Genomic DNA, 16216 nt, shown 5'->3' with positions numbered 1-16216 from the left:
TGAACTTTAGTAAAAGGTAATTCCGGCAGGGGGAGATCGCAATCACCGACTCATATACCACCTACCCAAATCGTACCCCAGACCCATTTCTAGACCTTTCTAAGCTCTACTGTGCAGAATCGGATATAGGAGGAGAATATGTTAATGATTTATGGGAAATATCATGGTTATGCATGAATATTTAATGAATATGCATGAAAAAGTTCTATATATGGTGTCTGATTTTGAGACCTGGCGTGCGTTGATCGTGAGAGGACTCGCTCATGCACCTGGCCGTTAATAAAGAAGTGTCTGCTCATCTACATCACATTGGTGTCGACAAGTTCTTCATTCCGAGATTTCGGTAACAGATCCACCGGGCAGGGCTGTGGGCAAAGGGACCCCCTCAACAGGCTGGAGAAACAGCCTGGCAGAAACCTCATTAAACTCAGAGGGAGATATAAAGTCTTGAGCAACCTCACCTAGGTCCTGCTCTGGGTCAGGGGGTGGACCACAGATCCTCAGAGGTGCCTTCCTGCCTACACTGTTCTGCGACTCGGAATAATTCATGTAGATGGCTTCCTACTTACAAGGGACCAGCAAGATTCTTTTCAAGCATGTTGTACCTGTCGAAATCAGTGCGAAGTCTACTGTAAACCCACACAACTCATTCCTCTCCCATGCCCATCCTCCTGCACGCTCTACCTGAGGCTTACACCGAGGCAGCAATAAAAGCAGAACAGGAACTAACAGCAACAGTACAGACAGTGACGAACAGGAACTAACAGTAACAGTACAGACAGCGACACAAATGAGACGTGAAGAACAGCCCATTTCCCGCCCCCCCATCAAGACAGAATTTCACTCCACCTACACTCAGACCCTATTGTCACTGGGGAATACACTGGTTCCAGGACTCATTTCGAACTACTCCTTTGGAGAAAAGTAGGGAAAAAAGGGGAGAAAATTATTCCATTTCCAGCCGCCTCTGTAAGAGCCTAGCTGCAAAGATGGCTGTTGACTGCTTCTTGGTCCAGTGACCGTGGTGGACATCTCTAACTAATGCAGCATGTCTTACCACGGACCAGAAGAGCTAGAACCTCAAACAGGAAATTGTAACAGTGGAGCTTATCTCCTCTGACATTTCCTTCTGTTCAGCACCTTCTCCAAAGACCCAGAGGAACAAACTAAGCCACAGAAAGCTATGGTTAGCTTTCAGGAGTTCACATTACCTGCCCAACCACAATGGAGTCATTGACCAGTTCTTAAAGGTAAAAGTTTAAAAATACAAGATGCCAAGCTTAAAAATACACATTTTCTTTTTGAAAAAAATGTACAGTCGGATTTTAAAGTGGATCTACAAGACAACACTCAGCTACCTTTAAGAAAAGTAAACCTTTGCAATGCACTGCATACAGAGTTTTCTAACCAGCAAGAGCCAGTGCGTTGGGTAAACTTCGGTGTTTCCTGAAAGAGCTTCAGTGGTTTTTTTTTTTGTTTCCACCCTGTAGGCAGAGACAGCTGAAAGGCAGTAGAGTGCCTTCACGCGGCAGAGCACTAGGTTAGTTCTTCTCCTGTCTCACTCCTGCGCTACAGGCACGGCTCAGCGTGAGGCTGGTGTGGGCACAGCGGGCAAGGGCAGCTCCATGGAGGGAGTCTCAGTCACTTCGGCTGGACTTGGCTTGCGAAGCTCCAGTTTCTCAGTGAGTTGGTTATAAAGCTCCTTCACAGCTTCCCCACTCTGCAGAACGAGAAGTAGGGAGGGGAAAAACAGAAAAGTCATGCTTCATTCTAGCTGCTGCTAGCTAGAACACTAACTATGCAATTACTCTGTGTGTTTTAACACAAACCAATAAAGAAAGAGGAAGTTACAAGGTAATTAAGATGCAACTTGGTACACTTGGAAAACAGAGCTCATGTTCCATTAAGCAACGTCTGGAAAGGCAGCTGCTTTCATGTGCAATTAATTTTCCCTTTCTCATGCTTCCCTTCTTACCTGCTTGGTGGGTTCCAAAGCCTTCTGGAGAGACTCTAATTTGGCAGGCGCCACTTTGTGATTCAGATGAAGCAGCAGTCTTAGCACATGTCTATGTACATTCTCCTTTCTGCAAAAAGCGATTTTAAAGCAGAGTAACTGATATAAACAAACACCATCTTGAGAACAAGACAGCTACAGCAACAGTACCAGAACAATTCACACACCCACAGACCGGCAGCTTCGTTACAATTTTCCAAAACACCTGAGAATTGTAGCCTATGTGCTACAAAGTGCTAATCCTGCCTTAGACTTTCAAGCAATTCAGATTAATTACTCAATAGGAGCCACGAAGGGTAGCAACCACGAGGAAGGAGGGGGAAGATTTTAAGCACAGACCGTAGCACGTGGCAGCAGCTGGTGTCTCTGCTGGACAGGCCACATGCATGTGCAGGAGGCCGTTTGTCCCTCCATATGTGTGGAGGAAGCGGTAGCAGCAGCACATGCTGCTATGCCTGAACTGCCGTTCTAGCCACTCTTGGGGAAGCCTCCGTGGGGTTAGATCTGGTCTGCAGGCCATCAATCGAACCATACTGACTTAACAGGTTTAACAGATACAGATTTTCTGTGGGCAGCTGACACTGCCAAGAGCTGAAGTTAGCTCTCCGTATTCAGACCTACTGGAAAACATAAAGTATATTGTCTTTTGAAACCCCAACTTATGAATAATGTATTACAGCTTAGATAATAATTCACAATCAACGCTTAACCATTTTGCTGATAAAAACTTGATCACCAAATATAAGCTTTTCCTTCAAGAAAAAAAGCATCAGGCTAGTATTTCCACTATATGTGGAGAGTTTGCTGAACTATTAAACTATAGGTTGAAGTAGTATAACCTCTCCCAGGTATCCTGTCAACTCATTTTCCCCTGAGGAAAATCTGATTTACCTTGAGCAGGCAGTGAGAAAGAAGCCATCAAAGAGACTGGTGCAGAACTCCTCAAGTGCGAATTCATCACCCAGTAGCGTGAGGTTACCAGTAAGCAGATGCAGAAAAATGTCACTGAAGGCCAAGTCACTGAACGTCTCAACTAGACAACATGAAAAGGAGAGACTGAGACTGACAGGGATGTACCAAAACCTGACTACACAGTAGATGTTCCTGCAGAAAACTTTGCAGTGAGATTTCCTTCTAAAACAAGTAGCCCAGGCGGGCGGCTTTGATCTTTCAGATAGAAAAGACGAGGAACAGAGGAGTGAGAAGAATATGTAGGAAGGCCCTGCCTCTACCAAGGCTGAAGTCACAGAGTAGCTTGCTCCTGCCAAAAATCACAAAGCCCCCTACTATGCTCCTCCACCACCCTCTCTTCAAAGCCACACCCACCTCCTTGCACTCCTCAGACCCCGCAGTGAGTAGATTCAAATCACCAGTGGAAAACTCACCCACGTGAATGAGCTGACAGTTCAGCAAAGGGTTCAAAGAACACCAGAGCTGGAGTGAGGGAGCGGGAAGTGAACCCTCACCACCACTGCTGGGAGCTGCAATTCCCAAGATTGCTTCAGAACTCTCATGCAATTTACCCCAGAGAAGTCAGTGAAAAAATAATCCCAGGCAAAAATTTAAGGCTGTGTTCAGTCCTGTTTTGTCACAGGTATTTTCACCACACAAAGCTAAGTCCCAGGAATTTCTGGCCACCTGCAATTACTATGAGCAGCAGCAGAATTCCACTTGCTCTTTTATCTTTCTAGACTCATTCCAAACAGTTCTCAGCTAATCTCATTGTTAATAGAGCTTTTGATCCACAGAACTACTGACCTTCAGCTGCTATCCCTAAATTCTCAGATCAGCAGCAAAGTATCCTAATTGCAGACAAAACCAAACACTTCTGCAGGACCTTAGAACTACATCACCAGAAGAGCCAAAGGCAGAACATTAAGTCTTTGACTCCAAAATCACTTTTACTCCAGGTTTAGTTGCCTCCTGGGTGCCAAGTGCAAGGCAAACAGCTATAAAATGGAAGACAAGATAAAAACTTACCCAGTGCTGGCAGGAGCCTAAGGAAAGCGTTTTTGTTCCTCTGCTTAGTGATGTGGAGGATGTAATATAGCCCAATCTCACAAGCTATTCTGTTCTCCTGCAAGAATCTGTTATGGCAGAAGCAAAGTCTCTTCGTCAATAAAGCTAAAATGAACTAGTTGTCGGGTTTTTGTTAAACATAGGGTTTAGAATGCTGCTGGATAGCAACCAAGCCATTACAGCAGTGGCTAACCTCAAACCCACTGAAAAGCAGCTACTCAGTGACTATGTTCACTACCACGGTCCAGAAAAATCTACTTCAGCAAACACACGTCGCCTCACAATCAAACAGTTGGATTTGACAGTGAACATTTATAACAGCATTAATGATAGAAGTGCTATTCAGGATGGGTTTTAGAAGAAGCCCAAATACTCAAAAATGATACAAAGTGCAATACTGTTTTGTTTTAGTTTCCCAAAGGTCAAATATCAACACTGCCACAGATGAGAGCATGACTAACTGGGATACAATAATCCAGATTCTGGCATACAGGTAGGAATTGTGCTGGAAATCAGCGCACGATCTGAATACATCAGAGCACACAGAGGTTTTATTTATCTTTCTGACATCCCTGGAGTGACAGGTTATCAACAGAGAGCAAGTGTCTGCGTGACAAAAATGCCAACTTTGCGATTTACAATAGCACTCTTCAGAGCCAAGCACGGGCACTTGTTCAGCTGCAACCAAATATCAAACGCTCATCATTCACCGCCTGGCAAGCTCCACAGGCAGCATATTTGAAAGCAGTAATACAAAAGACTTTCACATTCAATCTGTCAAAAGGACGGTCATTACAGGAAATATTATTTTATGTAGATAGATTGAGGAATCACAGTGGAAACTTGTTCTGCTAAAAGAAAAGTTCAGGTTTGATTAACTGGGACTAAATCTTAGCCCAAGACCGTCTTCACTTTACCACATACAGTGTTTTTTCCTGTCAGTGTTGGCTGGCTCCTTGATATTTTGCTTTGGCAACAGGACTATGTATACAAAGTCGGGAAGGCAGATTACGTACTTGGTGAAAGCTTCAGGAATGGTGCTGGGGTAGGGAATTGGTCCCTTCTCCTCCGAGGGCAGTTTCTGATCTACATTGAACGTGTGGTCATCCACCACAAAGGACATCAGCATAGGCAAGAACTTTGTGATCAGCTCAGCTTCCTTAGAGGGATGGAAGAACAGAGGGAGAAGAACACCACTTTGATCAATCAGTTCATGCCACCTAATGGTCCTAGAGAGCCATAACAAATAGCGAGGCAGTATTACGAGCCCCACCCTCCACTTAGAAAAACAAGCTTTCAGACATCCAGTTCCAGTCAAAATTCTGGAATAATTCACTTCCACATGTTCCACTGGTAATCCGGAAAATTGTACTTCACCTCATCTACAGAAATACTCCCGCTCAAATCCTTTCTTTTGACAATTAGTAGCATTTCTTCTGAGAGACCTTTTCCAATACCGCTGCAAGCACTGCACATTAAGGATGGCATCAAACTGCTTTTATCAACAACTACAAATCATTTTGTTCATTCCCTAAACTGGCAGGGATCAATGCATAGCGAGAATAGCAACAATAAAAAGCATCTCCTCACAATAAGGCAGATCAACCTTGTTGTATCAGATTCACAGAGTGGGAGGTTACAGCTTGTGGCAATCACAAATAAAACATTTTTTTAAATACAGATTTGGAGATTTCCTTTAAGAAAAATGTTCACATGTTCTTTTTTTTTTTCAAGCGATTCATCAGAGCACCTCTGCCAAGTCAAACCACAGTGCTACTCCTGGAGTTTCGGTGACCCTCGCTGTTACAGTCTCAGTGTTAACACACACCCTTCCTGTGGTAAATTTACACGTGCCATCAGCCAGTAATACGTATTTTGGAGACTTCAAATGTCCCCCTAGGTAAACATTTGCTGCTTTATCGTTCAGAACAGAAACAGCACATTTCTCTTGAGAAACAGTCCCACTGTGTAACACCACGGTTAGCCTTCCTGTCATCAGCTGACCATACCTGCTCCCAAACTACGCTAGGGCTGCCCGTAATATCGAACAAAGGATTTCCAAAGCATGGGAAGATTGTAGCTGAACGTGGCACTACACAGAATTGCTACTACAGATAGCTGGAAGGGAAAAACATTTTTTGAGTCAAGGAAAAGCCACTACACTGCTACCAGAGTTTCAGACCAGCCTCTGAAATCCTGCCTTTCTCATACAAGATGGGTTTATACAAACGTGTCAGTAGAAGCTCCCAGGAAAAACGAGCAATCAGTGCACAATTTAATAGAGGTATGGTCTGATTTTAAAACAGTAAGGGTCAGGCATTCATGTAAATAAAACCCCAGGTAATCAAACCTTACAGCACGTCCACTTGAGCTGCTGCTCTGTGATCACTTACATATTTTTCTAAGCAAGCTATGATGAGAGGTATGCAGAATGAGTGTTACATCAGGGATGCAATAAAATAATAAACAAGTCTAAATGTGCTTAATTAGATGTTATAAATTCTAAACATGAAAATGGCTCACCATTTTTGGTTCCTTGAAGACTTGACTGTCAATCATGTCCCAGGCCCCCTGTCCCAAAGACAGCATCCTAAGGAGCAGCAGCAGATCCGGGCTTTCCTAGAATTTTAAGGGAAGGAGAAAACCAGCTATTTTGATCTTCCACAAGTTGCACATATATTTATTTGGAAGTAGTGGTTTACATTCAAAGATCTCCTGGACTAGCAGGAGACTATCAAAGACTGCTGGAGGCATTCAGTTCTCCAATTTAACTGACAACTGATTTCCTCAAATGTGAATCAAATAACAGACACATCTGAAGGTTTGTGGATTTTTGTAACATTTTATAAGGCACCAAGATGCAGCCGATCTGATCATGACATCATTTTTAAATGTGTCCTGCCAAATGAGTACACTGAAACATAACATGGCCAAATCAGGTCCCCTCAGCAGCACTAAGAAAGCAAGCATGTATAAGCATGACAACATTTTTTTGTTTATATTGTGCCCTGAAACCAAAACCATTTTCAGTCTTAAACTTCAAGAGCAAGTTATTCAATCCAACAATAAAATTCAGTGACCTGGGGATAAAAACAGCAAATGCTTTACACTCTGTTCAGACACCTGTAAGACTACCCTCCTTTAACGTGTAAGTACCTCCTGCAGACACTACTTGCAGGAACTGTATTATATTGCAGCCAACAGACCAACACAGTGTAACCAAATCCATCGCATTTACCACGGCAGGGAGGAAAGGGCTGCGGCTGTTAGGCAAACCAATGGAAGGACAAAGCAGGGAGGCACATATTCAATATATGATTCTACATAGGCATAGCTGTTAGGCTAGAATGGGCCATGCAAATAATTCATTGCCGATTTGGAGAGCCCCAAAACGTCCGTCTCCAAGCAGTGCTCCTGCAGAGCTCTAAGGTATGTGCCACAAATGGACAGGTAGTATCCTGTTTCCCTTATCTCAATTTACACATGCATTTGAGAACTTAATCGTACTTCTTCCACAGTGCCAGTCCTCTGCTGATGCATGCTCTTCAGTTAAGACTACAGCTCATATTAGGCACACATGCTGCAACACTCACCCTGGGTAAGGTGTCCTGCCCAACCAAGTCTTGCAGGTGCCTTATGGTACTCAAGGCTAAGGTGTTAATGGCAAAGGGATCACACAAGATCATTGATAAATCCCTGAGAAGAAAGAAAAATCAAATACACGTCATACATAACAACCCTGCTGTACAGTTCTGTATCCAGCTGTAGGACACCAGCTTCTTGAGAATATGTGTTTCACTGGGGTAAGATGGTTGAGCCTATTCTTTGTTGTAATCCTGTAAACTATCATATTTAACATCAAAGTATTGTGGGCGTGTGTACACTGTATTTTTGTAAACACACACACGGCTGAATTTAAAAAGAGAGGTAGACACAAGACAAGCACTGTAACTACAACACCCTTACCACAATAATGTACAATCTGAATTTCTGTCGTTACCTACAAGTGTCCACCTGATGAACCTTCTCCTGTCTTGTAAAAACACCATGAAAGTTATTTCTTTGACTTGAAAAGAGCATATTAGCTGAAAATAATTACTAAAAGTCTTCTGCACTAAAATCAAGCAGGAGGTCTCCCACAGTCTGTTACCAGGCCACCAGTCACCAGGCTGCAGGGGAGCGGTGACTTAAGCAGTACAAGCTATGACACCAGAATGTGCTTGGCTATGCCCTAGCGCGTTAGTGCTCGTGACTATACTGGATTTGGCCAGACAGAAGAGCTCCTGGCTGTTAGCTGGCTCTAGTGGAGAATTAACACCTACAATACCTGTTAGATGTCGTGACTGCCAGGAACGCATTTTCAGCTTCTCAATAAATAGCTCAAGTGCCTTACCCCAACACTTGTTCTTGTCCTTTCTTCACTCCATCCAGAAACCCTTGCAATTCCCGAGCTCTCTTGTTGTCCACAAACTTCTCCCGAATGCAAGCATCAAGGCACCAGGTGAACTGTTACAAAAAAGGAGAAAGCTTTATGAACCACAGCAACTCAATAAACCAGCAATAAAACATATGGTATCAGAGAAAACAGGCTCAGAATGACCTCCAAATACCTGGAATTAATACACTTATTAATATACCTAAGTATGGTACCAAGCTAGCCACAAATACAGAGCAGGCTGGAAATACAAACATCCCAAAAGGAGGTCAGAGATACTTATGTAAGTTCAACTTGTGTCATTTCTCCCCTCCCAAGAAAGGCATTCCCTGGCAATTAAGGAGCAGGCATGTATAAAATATACCGCTGCCCAGCACACCTGATCTATGAGGATTTGCACAAGCAGGAGGCTGAGAAAGAAGGAGCATCACTTAGCAGTATTAATATGGGAAATTTTAGCCATTGCAGTATCACTGCCACCCTCTACGTAGGGGACATAAACACTGGAGGTGCTTCTGCTTTAGAGCTGTATTACCAAAATGGAAAAAGATAGTTAAGAGAAACATTTTATTTGACCCAGAATTAAGGTGGGTTTTTTTTCCCCTTTCAGAAAATGACACATATTTGGCCCCAATATTTCAGCTGTCAAGAAAGAAAAACTTGCTGAGTTTTCTGAAATTCTTTCACTGTGGCTTACTGTCCTTGCAGCAGTCACTGCGTTTTGCAGTGGCAAAACGAGGTTGCTGAAAATAATCTGTAACTTGAACAGGAATTGCCCTTTTCTAGTCAGTCACTGTCTGTATACTGATTTTGGAGCTCTTGATCAGAAGACATTAAAAAGCATGCTGTAACATTTAGCATCACTCTAGGACATAATCTCCATAAGCAGAATATACATAAAACTTCGCTACATTACTTAAGAGAAAAAGCCTTATTCTAGATAAAGGTGATAGTGTCACAAGACACTATTTGTGGACAAAAACCAGTCACAAGATCCTGGTGTGACATTAACACATCTGTCGCACCCCAAAATTTTAATAATGTTTTCTTATAATTCAAGATCCAGAGTATTTAATGTTACACACAGTTTACTGACAGATGGACTATATCACACCAGCCACAACGGGGAGGGAAGCAAGCTTCAATTAAGAACCTGGGGCTAGTTAACAGGGTGTTTTTTTGCAGCATCTACATAGGTCAGATTAGACATTGTTTTTAACACTGCACAAATACCATAAATTTGAATGATTTATGGGTTATGAAATGAAAGCAAGCTGCTGGTTAACCAAGATGAAATTTTCACCTGAAGTTCCAAGGAATATAAGATGACTTTTGGATTCAAGGTCTGAACTCTCATCACAGAGAGGAGTCATCTTCTCTGGGCTGAAGTCCTGCAGGGCAGCAGGTATGCACAGGAGTGGGCGAAACAGAAAATTCTCCAGTAATACTCCTATCTGTCCCACATGATTAATACCTTATGACACGGGTCAACGTTGCAGATTTCACTGGTTTCCAGGTCATGCAGTGACATCAGGAGCTCTGCCCGTAGCGTGCAGTAATGAACATTCCTTGTCCGAAGGAACAAAGTTCTCAGAAACTGCAACACCATATCGTAGAGCTTCACATTCTTCCCAATCATCTGGGTCAGCTTCTGAACCACCTAAACTCAAAGTGGAAAAAATGTGCACTCAGTACCAAGAGATACTGTTATTTCTCACACACACAAAATGTAAATTAATTTTTTTACGTGATTTATCAGATGGAAACATCTGCATTGACATGACTTCCTGAAAAGGAACTATTTGTACCAAGATTTCCAAGAGCGTTTGTTCAAGATGTTCACCAAATCTTTCACAGCCATCATGAAAGAATAAAGAATGTCCAGAAAAGCTTTTGCAAAAGGAAATCAAAGCATTTGTAAAATAAGGTGCTCAGCTATGTGAAATGGCTAAGAAGCAGTTATTGATGTTATATAATTATGATATAATTATATGATGTTATATAACATTACCCCCCCCCGTTATTGATGAATATAATTTACAACTATTGTAACAGGAATGAAACTAACTTTTTTTTGCAAGTCTTTTTGCATTTACATCTACCTTCAGGCTACGGACAGGAGAATGAAGGTGAAGGTTTGCGCTGATTTTGGCTGGGATCGAGTTCCTTTCCTTCATAGCAGCTAGTATGGGCTGTGTGTTGGATTTGTGCTGGAAACAGTGCTGATAACCCAGGGACGTTTTAGTTCCTGCTCAGCAGTGCTGACACAAGAGGTAAGCCCTTCCTTTTCCTCACACTGCCCTGCCAGCGAGCAGGCTGCGGGGCACAAGGAGTTGGGAAGGGACACAGCCGGGACACCTGACCCCACTGACCAAAGGGATATTCCGTGCCCTGTGACTTCAGCAAAAAAACTGGGGGTGGAGGTTGGCTGGGAGGGCCCTTGGGGCCTGGCTGGGCATTGGTCAGTTGGTGGTAAGCGACTGTTTTCATTTGCATCGCTTGTTTTTCTTGTGTTTTATTTTCCTCTGTTGTTTTTTTCTTACAAATGCCTTCTTACATTTCTTTTTAATTAATGACTGACTTTCTTTTACCCCTCTGATTCTCCCCCACACCCCACTGCGGGGGAATGAAATGAGCAGGTGTGTGGGGCTTAGCTGCCAGCCAGGGTTAAACCACAAGTCGGCAGTGTAAACCTGAAGTAAACTGCACCAGAGCACTTACACTAAGTGGGCTTTTGAAAGCAAAACAGACCCAAGCCAACCCCTCCATGTAACAGATGTGCTGCTCTCTCTGAAATTAAAGCTTTATACTGCTCTATCCCTTAGCATTCTCGATAGCAAGGTTTTTACAGAAACCCTGGTGTTTCCCTTTTGGACCAAAAGCCCCCTGAGGTAAAGCGACACATTATAGCTGAACCATGGCAATGGCTTGCCGTTGCCAAGAAGAGGAGACCCACTCCTCCCAGCACCTGTACCCTCCCACATCAGTGGGATCCAGTCCTGGGTGATCCAGTCCATTGCCTTGCATGGCTTTGGTGCCAGCTGATCTCTTCTTTGAGCAGCTTCAACTCACTGTCTTGGAAAACTACTTACTGGTTGTATTTGCTAGAGCTTCTGTAGCAAGTCCCGAGCTGTATCAGCTCATGGAAGGGTCTGACAATCACCAGAGTTACAGGTAGAGAGGGGAGGAGCAGCACCTGCCATTCCTGTGGCTGAGTGTTGGATCAGCTCAGCCATCTCATATAGTTCCATTCAAAGAGCAACTTTGCTGAACGCCAACCTAGCTACAACTTTCCATGTCCCTTTCCATTACAAAAAACCAAAAACCAACCAAACAAAAAAAGCCCAAACAAAATAAACAAAAAAAACCCTTTTGCTGGCCTACATCCTGCTAGGGAAAAGTCTCAAGAAAACAAATTTAATGCATTCAAACTGATTTGATAGAGATGCTCAGCCTTCAGAACAGCTGAGACGTATTAAAGCCAGACTAAGCCACAAAGGAAAAAATCTGGCCTTGCTATTTTTTCAAAACACAGAAACAGCTTAGAACACTAATCAATTATTACACAGCACTGAGTAATGATTATAATAATTCCTGCTGCTTTCAAGACACATAGGACAAAACGGTCCAGTATTTCTTGCAAATACTTTGTCCAGCTAAACAACTTCAGTAGCAAAGTTGGGTGGGTGAAATGGATGCTCTGTTATTTGGTGACGTTGACTGAAAGGTGATTAATTCCATTTACAAGCATGTTGTAAGAGGGAGGCTTCCTTGTCCTTACCTCTCCTTGACGCCTTGTTTTGGGAGACGGACTGAAGAAATTGTGCAAGACAGAAATATCATTACTGAAGAGAATATTTTCCTTCTCCAGGATATATTGCTTCAGCAGTGGAGACACCTCATCACCAAACAGAGCCTGGTTATCTTGCCAAATCTGGCGCTTCACCTCCACTGCACACGCTTTGTACAAATCCTTATCAGCCATTACTAACTTCAGCTTCTTTTCAGGGACCTACGATCAACAGAGCAGTTATCAAAATGTAGAGCAGCTCGCCTGACTGCCTGTCCAAGTAACAAGTAACCGACTACAGAAGACATCTAAATCATAATCTGAGGCAAACTGTAATTTACACAACAATCAAATTAACAACAGGCAGTATCACAGGCTCATCTTCTGCCTTACCTAGTCCTGTAACAGTAAGCCAGTCCTAAGTCACTTAATGTCTTCAACAACTAAATTATGCACCAAGCTTCTCCTTATTTCTTTCAAAAAAAAAATAAAATACTTCCTTTAAACCTATGATGCTGAGATTTGAGGTGATGTCTCAAAACTCAGCAAACTTACAGAAGTTCTAGAAGCAGTTTTGAATCCGTTACCTTAAGTATGACACTTTTAATAAGGCTACTCCTAGAGATTTTGTTTCAGAGAGAATCTCACTCCCTTCTACTTCTAGCTGCATTCTTCAAATTTTGTTTTCCACCTGTCACATATTTTTAAATCAGCTGTGGAAAAATTCACCTATCAATGAACTTGACTACTTTTAGGAAGCTGCATGTATTCAATAGAAGAGTGAAACAGTCCCGCCTGGTTATGAAAATGTAAAATGCTTTTTGAATTAGTCTACTAAGTTGTCACCAGATACAAGAATGTAGTAAATTTTCAGTCAGTTCCTAACACTGAATGACAGACTTACAGGAGGTCTGCGGATGGAGCACGCAGCCCAGCGGACAGAAAAGCTGTACCGCAGGGGTGTAAGAAACAGGCCGACAGCACAGCCATCTTACCTTGGGCAAGTGCTTCATGACACACATTACCACAGGCTGTATGGAGGGCATCTTGACCAGGGAAAAGCTCTTCTCTAGGAGATCTTCCAGCTTTTTGTACCTGAAAACAATAGCAAGAGGCTACATAACAGCAAAGAACCAAAGGGGCTCACCTCAGAGGTACTGGCACTTGACCCCCAGGAGCCTAACTCTCCTTTGCAGAAGCCGCTCAACTGCTGTAACTAGTTTCCACACAAAATCCCCAGCTCGCACCAAATAACCAAGAATTCTGACAAACCTCTCCTCGACTTTCCCTTCCAAAGCGATGACGGAGACCCTCTCCAGCAGCTTCTCCCGCAGCTCGTCGAACACCGACTGGTGGAACTCCAGCCGGGGGGTGCCGTGCAGGTCCAGGAACGGCAGGGCGGACTGCAGCGAGGGCAGCAGCACTCCATTCTCAGTCTGCCAACACAAGCACCGGACCGGGGCGGAGGCGAGGGGTTAGCCGGCCCCGCCAGCCAGCGAACGGCATCAGGGACTGCTAACGACATGCCGGCTAAGGAACAAAAAGAGGAAAAGCCCCACGGAGCAGGCCGCGCCCCGGGCCCACTCGGGCTCCCCGCCGCCCCGGCCCCTCAGGGGCGGCCCCGCCGCACCTGGAACTGCTCGATGGCCTTCAGCGGCTCCGTGCAGTTGGTCAGCGTCTCCTTCAGGTCCTCGCCGTTGGCCACCCCCAGGTCCTGCAGCCCCGCGTACATGGCGGCCTAACCGGGCCCCGCCGGGCCCGCTCCCGCCGCAGCTCCCCCCGCGGGCCGGTCCGGTCCGCCCCGCCCCCGCCCCCGCCGGTCCGGCTGCTCTTCCCCGCCCCGCCGAACCCGCTCCGCGCACAAAGGTTCCGGCCTCCCATTGTGCGCGGCGGTGGCTGCCCGGATCCCGTGGGGCAGTGAGGGGCTACGGGCGGGGGGGAGCCGGCCTCTCCCCGGTCACGGGGCGCCCCTGCGGGTCTGCAGCCGCTGCGGGTCCAGGACATGCCCCGCTCGGGCCTGCAGCCAGGGCCCTGCAGAGCTGCGCCGCTCCAGTCCGTCGCCCAACCCGCTCCGGCACCTGCCCAGCGGTTACTGTAGGATCGAGGGGGGAGCTGAGCCACACCGCGCCCCCGAGCCCCGCGGGGGGCTGCGAACCCCGGTAGCCGGGGGAAGGGGGTGCGCCCCCCGCGCCCCGCCGCCCTCCCCGCGCCCCAGCTGCGGCAGCAGCCCCGGCACGGCTCGGGGTGCGCCCCGCTCTGCCGGTGGGCGCTGCTGGGGTGCGCCCCGCTCTGCTGTTGAGTACTTTTGGGGTGCATGCTGCTTTGGCAGCAGGAGCTTTTGGGGTGCACGCTGTTCTGCCAGTGAGTGCTTTCTGCAGGAGCGATGCCGGACCAGCCTGACCACAGCAGGATCTGGCAGCTCCTCAGCAGCTGCTGGATATCAGTAGGTGCTGATGATATATCGTGATATTGGTATAAACTACTGTGACCAGCCCGTGGGCATAAAGCGATGAGCCAACAGGCAGAGCCGAGCAGCCACTCCACGCACCCATCTGCAGCATTTCATTGAGACAGGAGGACACCTGGGGCACCCATTTTTTTTGCAAGGCTGCAGCAGGATGACCCGCTGCACAAATCGTCCCACCAAAGTGCGTGGAAGCCTGCCTGTTCTCAGGGGCAGGCATGGGAGCAGAAGCAAGGCCGATTGTTAGCACTCTGGCAATTTAATCCCTGTCCCCTTCGCAAAGTAGAGCATTGTCAGCCCAGGTGTAAGCAAAAAGAATCACAGAATGGTTTGGGTTGGAAGGGACCTTCAAAGACCACCTAATCCAACCCCCTGCCGTGGGCAAAGACATCCCACGCTAGATCAAGTTGCTGCGAGCCCCATCCAACCTGGCCTTGAATGCTTCCAGGAATGGGGCATCCACAGCTTCTCTGGGAAACCTGTCCCAGCATCTCACCACCGTAAAAAATGTCTTCCTTATGTGCAATCTAAACCTACTCTCTTTCAGTTAAAACCATTGCCCCTTGTCCTGTCACTATAGGACAGCTGCAGATGCATTCTAGATGCTGACCAGCAAAAATTTTTTTTCTAAAGTCTGCAGGAAGGTGAGGGAATTCTGGCACTTGGCCACAAAGGTGGTGTTCCTTTAGTTCCACAGACAGAGGCCTGGCTGGTGCATTCCTTTGGTGGGGACAAGATGGCCTTGCCAATAAATGGTCCAGCTCACACAAACTATATGAAATCCTTCAAAGGAGCTGCACTGCTGCTCCTAGACCCAGTCACTGGGAAACAGATGGGGACAGCCTGAAAGCAGCATCTCTCCTGGGACAGAAAAACTGAGGTTTTTCTTCAGAAATTCTGGTTTTGGGGATGTGTCTTTGTGGCACTGCAAAGGAGAAAGCAGGTGCGTGTTTTGTAAAGCCCGGGGGTTGGTTATCTTTTGAGGGCAGGCTGTCAGAAAGAATTTCAAAGGCGGTTCTTCAAAGAAATTTTGGGGCACTGGGACAAAATTATGCTTATTATCTAAGCATAGGCCAGCAGGCAGAACAGATTAAGAAAAATCTAAATCACACTGCAATATCCTGCAGGCTGTTTAACCAAGAATCAAAATGCTAGCCTTAAACATGTTGAAAACAGACTTCATGAAAGATAAAAGCATGTTACACATACTACTCAAACACTGGGAGTAGTCATGGCATGACTAGTACAATAGATCCAAATACTACAACGCAGGCCCACATATTCACAAGAAGCACAAGAACACACATGGTGCTGTAAAAAATGTAAACTGCAATTGAAAGATGCTGATCTGTACCTTCCTTTTTCACAAATTTTTTCTCAGTTATCATTGGTGTACATTTTGGTTGGTAGAACTTTCTTGGTAACTGTTGGCATTAAAATTTTGTTACTCAGTCATATATTTAGCAAAAAGATCAAAACAAGTCTATAGCTGTC

General features: G+C 45.3%; 1 protein-coding gene across 3 annotated transcripts; it reads right to left on the bottom strand.

Annotated features, from left to right (window-relative positions):
* Positions 1-1237: 1237 nt before the first annotated feature.
* Positions 1238-14065, bottom strand: NELFB (negative elongation factor complex member B). Of its 3 annotated transcripts, none has more exons than XM_056351826.1 (13): positions 13889-14065; positions 13531-13694; positions 13254-13353; positions 12250-12480; positions 9943-10128; positions 8427-8539; positions 7627-7729; positions 6557-6652; positions 5050-5192; positions 3995-4101; positions 2906-3047; positions 1976-2084; positions 1238-1720 (listed from the first exon to the last, which is right to left on the bottom strand). In XM_056351826.1, the coding sequence occupies exons 1-13, from the start codon at positions 13988-13990 to the stop codon at positions 1583-1585; spliced, it is 1734 nt and encodes a 577-aa protein (XP_056207801.1). In that variant the 5' UTR covers positions 13991-14065; the 3' UTR covers positions 1238-1582. The 3 variants fall into 3 exon arrangements, with proteins under 3 accessions (XP_056207801.1, XP_056207803.1, XP_056207802.1); XM_056351828.1 differs by having other exon boundaries at positions 13531-13770; positions 13889-14014; XM_056351827.1 differs by lacking the exons at positions 1238-1720; positions 1976-2084 and adding an exon at positions 2102-2634.
* Between the last annotated feature and the right edge of the window lie 2151 nt (positions 14066-16216).

Source organism: Falco biarmicus, chromosome 9 (assembly GCF_023638135.1).
Source record: "Falco biarmicus isolate bFalBia1 chromosome 9, bFalBia1.pri, whole genome shotgun sequence".
Classification (NCBI taxonomy): domain Eukaryota; kingdom Metazoa; phylum Chordata; class Aves; order Falconiformes; family Falconidae; genus Falco; species Falco biarmicus.
This window is presented reverse-complemented; position numbering and strand designations above follow the sequence as displayed.